This window comes from Artibeus jamaicensis, unplaced genomic scaffold (genome assembly GCF_021234435.1).
Source record: "Artibeus jamaicensis isolate MK-2021 breed Jamaican fruit bat unplaced genomic scaffold, CSHL_Jam_final contig_1284, whole genome shotgun sequence".
NCBI lineage: Eukaryota > Metazoa > Chordata > Mammalia > Chiroptera > Phyllostomidae > Artibeus > Artibeus jamaicensis.
The window spans coordinates 2,589,932-2,602,783 of NW_026521249.1; the positions used below are offsets into that span (position 1 = coordinate 2,589,932).

The 12,852-nt window shown below is 37.0% G+C and overlaps 1 protein-coding gene across 4 annotated transcripts in view; it reads left to right on the plus strand.

Annotated features, from left to right (window-relative positions):
- Positions 1-630: 630 nt before the first annotated feature.
- Positions 631-12,852, plus strand: part of CCNT2 (cyclin T2) — a 51,921-nt gene continuing 39,699 nt past the window's right edge. For 2 of the 4 annotated variants that reach the window (XM_037167205.2, XM_037167207.2), the window contains exons 1-2: positions 631-838; positions 1,556-1,637. In XM_037167205.2, the coding sequence (XP_037023100.2) occupies positions 681-838; positions 1,556-1,637 (240 nt within the window). In that variant the 5' untranslated portion in view covers positions 631-680. Of the gene's footprint in view, positions 839-1,555; positions 1,638-4,987; positions 10,443-12,852 lie in introns of those variants that run through there. The other 2 variants (XR_005085564.2, XM_037167206.2) reach the window with 2 other exon arrangements.

The following is a 12,852-nucleotide window of genomic DNA, read 5'->3' on the forward strand; positions in this document are numbered from 1 at the left end:
TACACTCAAGTGAGACACATAGGGGGAGCGTTATTTCTTATGCAGTTTCCTAGCTACCTCCTTCCCAGAGCCAACGGTTAGGCTGAAGCTGTCCCGCTCACGAGAGCCTACGAAATTGCGTGGACCAACGTCAGAGAAAAGTGAAGGTTCTGACGGGTTGCTGCGGAGGAAGGTTTTTATACTTTACAAGCGCCACCACGCCCCTGACCGAAGAACCCACCCACATTTCAGAGCCCACCAAACGGCTCTACAGCGCCGTCGCCCCACCGACCGACCGCCTACCTCTCTTAATCCCTACCTTAAACCAACTTTAAACCAACCTCTTCCTTTCTCTCCTCCCCGCCCCTTCGCCTCGCCAATCCTACATCCGGCATGCACTGCGCGGACCTTTTTCTTCCGCCGACCCCCACCTTCGGGCGCTTCCAGATGACAAGCGGCGCGGAGCACTATGGGCCTATACGCAGAAGCGAGGCAGGAGCAGAAAAAAAGAAAGCAAAAGACGAGCGAAAGCCGATAGGGCGGCCCCCCGCGCACGCGCGCGGCGGCGGCTGGGGTTGAAAAGAGGTAGAGCTTCGTCTACGGCGAGCGGAGTGGGGCGGGGTCGCGCGGCCTTGGCTGGGAGTCCGCGAGCCGGCAGGGGTGGGGGTGTGGGTTAGGGAGCGGGCGGAGGAGGAAGTGTCATGGCGTCGTGCCGTGGAGCTTCTTCTCGCTGGTTCTTTACTCGGGAACAGCTGGAAAATACGCCGAGCCGCCGCTGCGGAGTGGAGGCGGATAAAGAGCTCTCGTACCGCCAGCAGGCGGCTAACCTTATCCAGGAGATGGGACAACGTCTCAACGTGTATCCTTTCCTGTTCTTGGCCCTTAGCTGCTCACGCCCTGTCTCCCTCAGTAGTCGTCCTGTCTCCGGGCTTGGCGTCCCGCGAACATGGCGCCGCTGCCTTCGGTCGGGCTCGGGCTCCGGCTCCGAAGGCCGCGAGAGGCCAGCGGAGGAGGGGTGAAAGAGAGGAGTCCGAGAATGTGGTTTGGGAGGCTGCGTTGTGTAACCTGTTTGGGTCCGCGCGTGGTGGTGGCGGCGGGGTATGGGCGTACCGCAGAGACGTGAGTCAGGATTATCGCAGTTGAGAGACGGCAGCCTGGTTTTCTCTTCCGTGAGGGTATGGGAGGTAGGAAGGTTAGTGAAGCTGAAAGGCGTCTTATGTGTTCCCAACCTTTCCCCGCGCTCCTCGCATGTTTGATGGCGGTTCTCTCGTACCTTGGGAACCCACGGGAGGTCTTTCTGTTCTTGGCGTGGTTTTGTACAGATGTGAGCGCGCGTTTCAACTGTTTGATTTTCGGTTTATTGATAAGTCCTACCTGAGCTCATTTAGTAGTAATATTAGAAAGAAGTGCTCAGAGTTGTTATTACTATTCGTTTGGCGTCGAGCCTTCACCACCCTGCCGGGCTTTATTATTTTAACGAGTTTTGGTTTGTTTTTGTGTGGACGGGAATTTTCTATCAGTTTTGAAAATGAGATCTTGTTATTTTCTCACATATTTCCTAAATGTAACGTTTCAGCTCTCAGCTTACAATAAACACTGCGATTGTTTATATGCACAGGTTTTATATGTACCATTCTTTCACCAAATTCAATAGAAACGTAAGTACTATTTTACTGTCAGTTTTTACTACAACCAAATTAACGCAGAAAAAAAAGTTGGTTTTATTTTTGGATGTAGTGTTCTATTAATGAAGGTAAATCTCATGATGAATGTTTTGCTTCAATTGGCGGAGTTTTGGGGATTTAAAAAAAATTGTGATTATAAGCTGCCAGGCACTGTGTTAGGCTCTGCCAGGGCCTTTGAACTAAAAGATAAATAAGAACCATTTCTTTAGTTGAAGGGTTATTAAATCGATATAAGTTTAAATTTTACATTTATTCAATGATTTTCAATCGTAATGTTAAGTGTAATTTGGGCAAGCCTAGTCATTCTTTTGTACATCTTAATTGTCTCGGACTCATACTGTTTTCAAATACTGTGACTAGGAATTAATTCAATTGTAACAATTTGAAATGACCTTTTGAAAGAATTAAATGTTCACCAGAAATATTTCACTTGCTAACAATAATTTAAGATGTTAAACACTCTTGTTTATCACACATTAGCATTAGTTGTTTCCTTAAATTTTTGATGATTCAAACATCAAGTCTTGCTTCCAACATTGTGTTGTGGGGTGGGGTATAATTTTGAAGTAAAACTTCTCCTCCAATGTTGAGATGCTGAGTTTGAACATAATCTGTATGACAGATTTAGTAATGGTGTTTAGTTTTTATGTTATGAAAGTTGTGAATTTGGTCTGTTCGTTTCAGAATAAGATGCGTATACTATGTTGCATCTGTTAACAAAGAAAATTGTGTATTGTTTAGAAATATTTAACCCTACCTTAATTCTCACTGTATTTTTTGGTCTTTTTATCACAGCTATTTTTAGAATGCTATTCCAAAAGGTGTGGGTAGAGAAGTGGACCAGGGAAGACTTTATGCTATTTGTGGATTGTCATTAGGACCTTACAAGCTAAGAAAACAGTCTTTGAAAAATCCTTAATTTTAAAAATTAAAACGAAAAGCATCGTAATTTAGATTGATTCCTGTTTTAATATATTCTGATCATAAGTCTCACTTGGTGTATTAGATCGGCATATAGATTTATCTTGAACAGTATATATTTTTTTTTGTATGTGTTTTGGTCTTGCATTCTTTGTTGCTTCTACTCTTTTAAATCTGCATGATTCTTGATCTGCTTCCATTTTCCTAGTATTTATTGTGCAAAGAACTTAGGTCAATAATGGTGTTATGGAAGAGAGAGGAAGCTTTATTGGTAATAACATTTAGATTGAGAGAATTAAATTTTTAAAAATATTTTAATTTGTTTATTTTTAGAGAGGGGAGGGGAGGGAGAGAAAGAGCCAGTGAAACTGCAATGTACAGTTGCCTCTCTCATGCACCCTACTGGGGACCTGGCCTGCAACCCAGGCATGTGCTCTGACTGGGAATCAAACCACTGACCCTTTGGTTCACAGGCCAGCACTTAATCCACTGAGCCACACCAGCCGGGATGAGAGAATTAAGTTTTTATTTAAATTGTCTCCAGTGGCAGTAGTGAACTAATGAATCATAATATAAATGTGGCATTCCTTTAGCCCTGGAAAATGCTGATAGAAATCAAGTCAGAATAGCTCTAGAAATTCTTTCTGTGGTTACAGATGTCCCATTTGCTGAATCGGGCTTACTTTTTTTCTTCCAAGAAATGAGCTCTCCATAAGACTACACTTATTTTGAATCCTCCCTCTTCCATAATTTGTCTCTATGGCCTGGTTTTTGTGCTTTAAAACTATTTTGCTTATAGCTAAAATTCACCAGCTTCAACTTTTATTGGTGAACTCCAGGTCACTCGAATTCTAACTTTCACTATTTTATTTAAATGCCATTGTTTAATTAAAAGCTAGAGTTTTAATTTTTATTACCTTAGTGCTGTCTTATATGTGTGTAAGTAAACTTAAACATTTGACATTGACTTATTATTAGGATAATTGAAATCTGATGTTAATTTCTATTTTAAAAAGTAACATTGCACCATTGATATCAAATTGTTTTTACTTTTGCTATTAAATCAAAAGTGGTTTTAATATTTCTGTTGGTGCACTTACATCAGTTGTACAGCCTCACTCTTTTATCCTTTTTCCCTATTCTTTTAGGGTGAATGGGGTAGTCTTAAACATGAGTCATTTTTAAATTCATACTCCCCCACATCATTGGGGAAAAATTTTTATAGGATTATAATGGAATGGAATAATACAGTAAACTGACAAAAAGCATGAGTCCTCACAAAGTAAACTAACATCACTGAGTAAATTAAACCCTAACACACTTAAATTTTAAGATGCTGGTTGACAATACACCTAGTTTTAATTATGCATTAATTACTAAAATATTCTTTATTATTAATGTCGTTTCATTTTTCCCACATCGACAAACTTTAAAAGTAAAAAATTCTGTAAAACCTAAGTGCTGTTGTATTGAAGAATAAAACCAAGTTTCAACATGTTTTGTGACCCAGAAACTTTTGTCATTGAATTTCATTGTCTTTTCTTTTGGAGAGTAGTATCATAATCAGCAGTAAATGACTTTTGTATGTAACCTAGAAAGATAACTCTGCCCTTTTCTCACTGAATGCAATGAGGTTTATGTAGTTGGGATTAGTAATTAAAAATTGGCTCTTACTGGATCAAGCTCAATACAAATCTAGTAAAATATATAAAAGCCTTGGAGCTAACAGTGCCTCCAAGGTATATATTGTGGGAGAGCATCCTCCCCAAGGTCAATCATAGATTAGATATTGACCCAGTTTCTCTTTAATTTGGTTAGATAACTTTATGGTTCATTTGTATATTCCAAGCCTATTGAGTTCTGTTAAGATTGGGTTGTAAAGAGCACACTCTTTACTGAATTTTGTTGGTCATGGTCTCTTGTCATAACACTTCCCTTAGTTTCTTTGCCTCTTTAAGCTGCAGCAGTCAACTGTACATGAGATGCTAAATTTAAGTGTGTCATGATTCTGTTCAAGGTTCGAAGAGTACATGGTTGGTTAAGGACAATATTCAAGACTAGGGATGACTTTAAGGAATGACTATAATGACTTTTAAGAATGAATGCATCAATTTCTCATATCTGAGTTTGATTTAATACAGCTAAGTTTGATTGGTCAGCTAATATACATAAGCAAACTTATATTTGCTTGTGCTAACTTTGGATTACCACATTTTGCTGACAGTATTAATCTTTTCTCAATTGATTCAGCTCTTGACTGGTAGATATCACTTGAAAATTGGAGGGGTTTTTTTGTCTATCTAGAAAGGTGCTTAGTATCTCTTCTTTGATAATATAACATTCTTAAAATTTTTTAAATTGATTTTTGAGGGAGGGAGGGTGGGAAGAGAGATTAAACTTGGATTTGTTGTTCCCATTTATTTATGCATTCACTGGTCGATGCTTGTATGTGCCCTGACTGGGATCAAACCCCTTTTTAAAAGTAAATTTTACCCACTTTACACTGTGCTCATTTATAATCATATTAGTCATAAAATTGTCATACATGATTGCTTTTTGTGAAAGAAGACATTTGGGGGGAATTGGTTAGCCAAAGGGTCTTGCTTTAAGTTTTTATTGTGAAACCTCTAACTTTTCTCAAATGTAGCAATGTAGATAAAGTTAAATGTAAAAACACTATCCTCCCCAACACACACACATGCACACGTTCAAATGACAAACTAGAAGGTAAGTTCTGTGAAGAGCAGGGTTTTTTGTTTTCTTTCTCTTTGGCTTTGCTTATTTGTGTTTCTAGTACCTCTCAGAGCAGATATTCAGCAACTGTTTAGCAATAGAATGGATCAAATCTTGTTACCCATAGCTCTTTTATATGAGTCCTTATATTTTCCTCCACATACATCTTCTCCACAGACACATTTACAATGTTTTTTTTTTAATTGAAAACAAATATAGGCATGTAGTAAATGAAAACCATACAAAAAGGAATATGATTAACTTCCCTCCAATCCAGGTGTCTAAGCCTTCTGCCCTACAGCATGTTGTTGGGGTATTTGTGTGCCCTTGCAGAAATACATTTTGCTTGTTCAGGCATGTATGTATGTATGTATGTTTTTCAGCTCAGAAATCTTCCCCACACAGTTCTTAGATCTAGCACACAGCAGCATGCAGAATTGGACTCATCCTAGTTGGGATAGTATGGCTATTTCTAGGAGAGTAATTTTTAAGATGGCACCAAAAGGAATAGTATATTTAGATTGACCCAGTGGATCTAAACTGGGGGCAATTTAGCCCAGTTGACAGTGTCCACAGACATTATTGGTTTTCACAATGGGGGAAGGGGTGCCAGTGGCATCTCATAGATAGAAGCCAGATGCTGCTAAATACCCCGCATTGCACAGGACAGAACCCCATAACAAAAAGTTATACCTGGTCCAAAATGTCAATAGTGGTGAGGCTGAGAAAACCCTGCATTAACCCAAAGAGTTAAGTGGGGGAGGGAGACTAAAACTAGGTTATTTTTCACTAGATTGATTTTGAGTGCTTGGTGAATTTCATCTATTCCATAAGAAATTGCCTTTTCATATGTAATTCCACAAGGACCTTAAGAACAAAGATAATATTTGTAGTTTTTTTAATTGAGGGTTTTAGGGAAGCATTTTGAAACTTAAAGTTTAAATTTACTTTGTTAATAAATGCTGCCTTTCTGTGAAATACTGTTTTTTAGCTTCTTGTTTTGAGTTTGTTATGAGTTTGACACCATATTAATAAATATGTTTTTCTAATTTGCCTTCTGGTTTTGTTTATGTTATAATTTTGTTAAGTTTGTTAAATCTACTAGGCTTTACTTTTGCTTTTCATTATCTTCATGCTTACTTGGATATAAGTCTCACCCTATGTTTATTTACTGATATGGGCACAGTTCTTGGGGGTTTTTGTTTGTTTGTTTGTCTTTATTGGGTTTACTTTGGCATGTGGTTCCTAAACATTTATTTGAAGTTGATATACTCTTTAATTCAGATAAGGCAGGTAATCATAAACAAAATACTTTGTCTAAATTCACACACCAACAGTGACGAAAGCAAAAATCACAGGCAGATCTGTGCTACATAGCTCATGCAGTTGTCACTATGTATACCTCAAGTATCTTTTTCTGAAAAGCTCTTCATATCTCTGAAATTTCTCAATGAAAGCAGTATGTGTAAAACTTTTGTGTTGTGCCACTCGTGGTTTATCATCTACCTGCATCAGAATTATCAGGGTAGTCATTAAAAATATACTTTACTGGACTGTGCTGTAGACCTGTGTTATCAGAATATTTGTGGTATCTGGGATTCTTGACCTTAGCAAGCTTCCCAGGTGATACTGTAATGGCCTCTCAATTTGAAGACCGTTGGTCTAAATTTTGCTTTGTTCCCCTGTATGTCTGATTATCCATTGTTAATGTTGTGAAATCTGAGTGGTGGTTTTCATTAAACCCCCTCCTACTTCTGCCTTTTAATTAATAAAACAGTCTAAGGATAATCTTAAATTCAGAAATTCATTAATACTATTGGGAAATACGCAGTGCTATCCAGTAGAACTTTCTGCAATAATGAAAGAATTTTGTATCTTTGCTGTTCAAATCAGTAGATACTAACCAAAAATAGATCCCTAGATTATAAATTTGAGATTATTAGACTACTAAATTCTTTAATTAAATTAAATTGCACCAATGAAAATTTAAGGTCCCATTATGTAAACAGGCACTTTACTTACCTCAACTAAAGTATTATCCTCCTGAGAAAACAGATGTGTTTACTAAGTGACTTGTCCAAATCTAAGCAGCCATTGTATGATTGGCATTTGAACTCAGATCTGTTGCCTAATCCCTAGTTCTCTCACTTTTGTCCTACCCTAATATGTGTAAGAAATAGGGTGCACTAACAGTTGATGCCAGTGATTTCTGAGGGAATGAGTGGACAAATAAATGAAAATACTCTTAGGTTTTGGTTTGCTTACTCATTGGAACAAAGTTCTTTGAAAATTAGGCCCCTAATTCATTCCTCTTTCTGCCATATCACTTCCTGTCTTAGCATTTATGGATTGTACATCCTGCCTGTTGCCCCTTTTTTCCCTATATGGTGCTTTCTGTTTTTCATGTGATGGTGGTTTGTCAGATTTTATGATTCAGCCAAAATTACAACTCTTCTTAAAGCATTTCCCAGATTCTAACTCCACTCTTTGACTTCTACCTATTTATCTCTAATCTTATCCTTTGAGTCCTATTCACACCCTATTCCATTTATTTGGTGTCCTTTATTTAGTGCTGAGGCAAAACCATGCATATGTGAGGTGAAGTGCTTATTATTACTGCTGTTATTGTTATAAAATGTAACACAAGCATATAAAACCACCAGATGTATAGGTTAGTGAAGTATAAGGCAAACAACCTTGTAAATCCCACTAAATTCAAGAAACTAACTACCCCAGAAGTGCTTCTATGTGCCCCATTTTGTTGTCAACCCCCTCCCTCCACAGAGTAACCAGTATCCTTTTGTTACAGTAGTCACTTTTTTCAGTTCATTTATAGTTTTACTACCCAATTCTGAGTTCCTAAATACCAAAGTTTAGTTTTGCCTGTTATTAAAAATTTGATAGGCCTTTTAAGTGCTTTCAATATACAGGTTTTTTCTTTCTATCCCTAAATTTTATCTGTTGAAAGACCTACGGCATTAGACCTGAAGCGTTTCCAGCTATCTGGAATTTATTCTTTGTATACTCACAATGCAGCTTATCATGTTCCTTTGTTCTTATATCCCTGCAAATTGCCAGTTGGATCCTGAAACTTGATCCCATTCCTATTAGATCCCTTTGGCAAAACTACAGGTGGTGTTATGTTCTTTCATCATGAGCTACCTAATACCTGGTTGTCTCTCGTTTTGTGGTGTTACCAGCTGTTGATATTCAATGCCTTGATTCTTTTATTTATTGTAATACTCTAATTATGTCATTTCTTAATCATTTATAAGTTAGAGTTTTTTTAATAATGGAGTGCTGTTGTTCATATACTATTTGGACACCCAGTGGTACAGTGTATTTTGAAAAGGAAGAATAAATACTTGTTTTCTTGCCCCACATTTACTACCTTTGTGAGGAATAATTCACATACCATATATTTCATTAAAAATGTACAGTTACCTATTAAAACAGTTGAATGTTTGTTTTAGTATACTCACAGAGCTGTGCATCAGTTTTAGAAATTTTCATTACCCAAAGAAGAAACCCCACGCCTTTTGTCCCTCTCTCCCAATCTTTCCTCCAACTTATTCTGGACATTTCTTATAAGTGGAATAATACAATATATTGTCCTTTGTGACTGGCCTCTTTTACTTAGGCAAACCTTGAAAATGTGCACTGTCTTATAGCAGGTATCAGTACTTAATTTATTTTTCTTGATGAACTACCATTATACCATATTTTTATATACATTAATCAGTTGATGAACATTTGGATTGTTTCTACTTTTTGGTTATCAATATTGCTATTATGAACATTTACGTATGTGTGGACATATGTTTTCATTTCTCTTGGAGAGGAATTGCTGGACCACATGGTAACTCTGTACCCCAATAATCTTGAGTAGCTTCATTATAGCAGGATGTTCCAGGCTCACCTTGTACATTTTCTGCTCCACAGCTGGAATGGTCATTTCTTTAAGACACTTGCTTTCTTTTAGTAGCAAATAGTATTTCAAGATTCCAACTTGGACACTAGGGTTATTTGTTACTATATTGGTCTTCTTTCTGGACATCCTTAATGACTAGTGAAGAAATACATAGTTCATCAAGTATATGTTCACTATGCGCATCGATATATTAAATATTTATTATTTGTTTATACACTAAATAATGAGATATTCATTAATTGGGCTTATATATTTTAAGTAAATAATTAAAGTAACCTCAGGAATTCATTCTGATTCAAGTCAGCATTTTTAGTTAGCCTCTTGTATTACATCTCCATGACCTTTCTTTCACGCCAAAAATCTTAGCTGTCTCAGAATAACAGTACTATCACCACCAGTGTGTTTACTGAAGAATAGTTAAGTGTTTTTGCTTTGCCCTTCTTTTTCACCCCTGATTTTTACATGCAGAATAATGAAACTAGACTACCTTCTTCCACCACACACAAGGAAAGATTCAAAATGGATTAAATACTCTGTTGTTACTTGCTTCTGTGCAAGATTAGTTTTCCTGAACTTTTAGGTAGCTATGCTTCTGCCTTCACTGAGCTTTCTTTTCTGTTATTTTGTGTAACATTCAGAAATGTAGCAGCTTGCTTCCTGAGGTTTCCTGTGTTTCCCTCCCTCAGTTTTTTCTTTGCCTTGTCTCTATCCTGACAATTTTGCTTATATTCCCAGATGTTTCTCTTCAACATGGAGTCCTGGAAGAGAGCCTTGGGAGATGAATTTCAGAAGTTCATAGAAGTTAGCTTCAACACTTTAAGCCTTATCTAGGCCTCTTGGATTCACCCACTTACTGCACTTGACAAATTTCCTTCCAGGTTTAGCTATTATACTCAGTTGGCCCACCACTATTTCCAGTGAATATCTGTTGGCTATTCTGAGGTTATTCTATAATCACATGCCCTGTTACTTGCCTTTGCTTCTTGTTGGATAGATGCTGATACTGTGTAGGTATTGTGGTTATACAGTAGCCTGTTTTGTCCTTACCCATTTGTATTTCAGATTTCCCAAGAATGCCTCTTCAAGTGATTTGGTTGTGAATATCCATGGGGTTTTGGTTTTGCTATTTTGTTACTCTGGTTTTCTGTGGGGATTTGGGTATCACCTGCCACTATCTTCTCAGAATTCCTCAGGTAAGACATTAAAAGCTTATCCTATCAGTAAGAAAACAAACCAGAGATAGTAGGTAACCTATTCATGTGGGTATAGGACCTTGCCAGTGCTAGGGCTAACAAGGGAGAAAATCCTAGGTGGAAAGGACAGTTGATTTAATCAGGCCAACGTGTCCCCAAGCCAAGAAAGAACTGCTAGGACTTGATTCATTTGGTGAAGTTCAGTGGTGAAATGTCTAGTCTCATCATTTCCATTGAGGTTTTTATGAGCTTTGCTAAATTAACACTGAGTGTTACATTCGCAGTAAAAATGTAATTTGAGTTAAACAGGCAATATTAAAGCATATAATACTTGTTAAATTCCTAATCAGACAGTGTTTGCCCAGCGTTTATTAACTTAACTTATTTAACCTTGAGGCCATGCTGATAGAGAAAAAGGGTATATTTATTTGGGTTCATGATTAGAATTTCATATGGGAAAATCTTTAAAAGTGTACCACACATTCTTTGTTCTGAAAAATTAAAAAAAATTTCAAAGTTCAAAAATCTTATGGTTGCTGCTGGGAAAAGAGTGCTAGTGTAACAGCCTGTGTGGTGAAGTTCTCAGATGTATAGATATTTCAGATAACCAGTGTTGTTCTCTGCCTGCTGGAACTTACTAGACAAAGCTAGTGACAGCCACAGAACTCCTGACTAATCAGATAAATACTCAAATTGTACACTGTGGTTAACTTGTAAGTGACCTCCTAGTGTAAATTTTCTATTGAGGAAATAGAAAACAGCAGCTAGAGATACAAAAGAGTCAAAAGTAGTTTATGTAGTAAAAAGTGGCTAACCTTGGGATTTAGCAGCTGTAAAATGTAAAGGCCACCATTTAAGCTACTGTTTTCAAGATGGCCACATGAGTTTACAGTTTTCTCTTTTCTTTCTTTAAAATTTTTAAATGGAATTTTTTAAAGGACAATAAATTTATAATTAATAATGAGAGTAGAGCCATCAAGAAATGATAGTTTACTGTTTTGAACTTGAGGTGAATGGTAGAATAATGTCAGGTGGAATAAAATCTACCACCTACATATGCCCAAAGCATGGTAACGGCGGGGGGGGAGAAGAAATCCAAAGATTCAGGGCTTGGAATGTGCAAGTGTGATGAAAGGTAGAAGAGAAAATAGAGACTGAAAACAGGGTAATTAAATATCAACATAGCAGGAAATCAGATGTTAATTTATGTATATTAAGTTCATTTGTAAAGTTGCTTTAGGCAAGTTACTAAGCTTAAGAAATACAGTATTAAGATGATAATGACATAAAATTTTAAGCATCCAGGCCACAGAACCACATCTGAAATGGTCTCTCACAATGAGTTCAGTCTTGTAATACCACTACTGAGCATTGAATTCCACCACTGCACCGATACTAATAAAGCTCACAAAGGTTGATTCTGACTATGAGAATGTACCCTCAACTTTCTGATTCCCTAAATCACTACGGAATCAAAACTTCAGGATGGTGCACTGATTAGTTGTACCTGCTTCCATGTGCATGCCTTACCTACCAGGTTACAGAGAAAAGAGGATCTGGGTTTTTTGCTGGGGGGCTTGTTAGGGTTTTTGGTTTGGGGTTTTTGTCTTTTTTTTTAAGAGACCAGTAGTTTCTGCCACCAGTTTCTTTATTGAGCTAAGATATTTATCAAGCAGAAGAATATAAAGTTAAAACATTGAGAAACAGCCAGCGATTGCTAAAAATGAGGAAGAAGTAAATGGGAGCCTATAGATAATATTTATGTGTTAGAGATAATTTTATGTAACTATAAGTTATACAATTTTACATAATACATATATTTAGTCAGAAAAACTAAAATTTTAAAAAGGTAAACACAGATGATGACGGATTTGGTTGTTAAGTGTAGGATGAAGAAGGTAGGGGAGGTAAAGATGGCTTCATTTTTTGTAAGTTCTTTTCTACCTGACTTTGTCACATCCATTTATTTGATACATTTAATTAGAAAGAATGCATTTGATGAGAAAATTTTAAAGTTACACAAAATTAAGGGAGATTGGACTAAAGGTTTGTCTGTTCTCATGACTCTAACCGGGTCTAACCGGGTTCTCATGACCCGGGATTCTGTGAATCTATGGTATTATGATTTCAAATCACATTACTGACTTTGTGGCAATTTCTGGAAGCCTCATCTTATTATCTGACATTAGTTATCAAGGAAATAAAAAAGCAAAACCACAATGAATAACACTTCACACCACTAATAAGGCTATAATCAAGTAGTCAAATAATAAAAGTAAAAGTGATGGATGTGGAGAAATGGAACCATCACAAAAATGTTGAAAATATAAAATAGTGCAGATACTTTGGAAAATACTCTAGTAGTCCTTCAAATATACAGTTTACAGTCCTGTTAAATGTAGTTTATGTA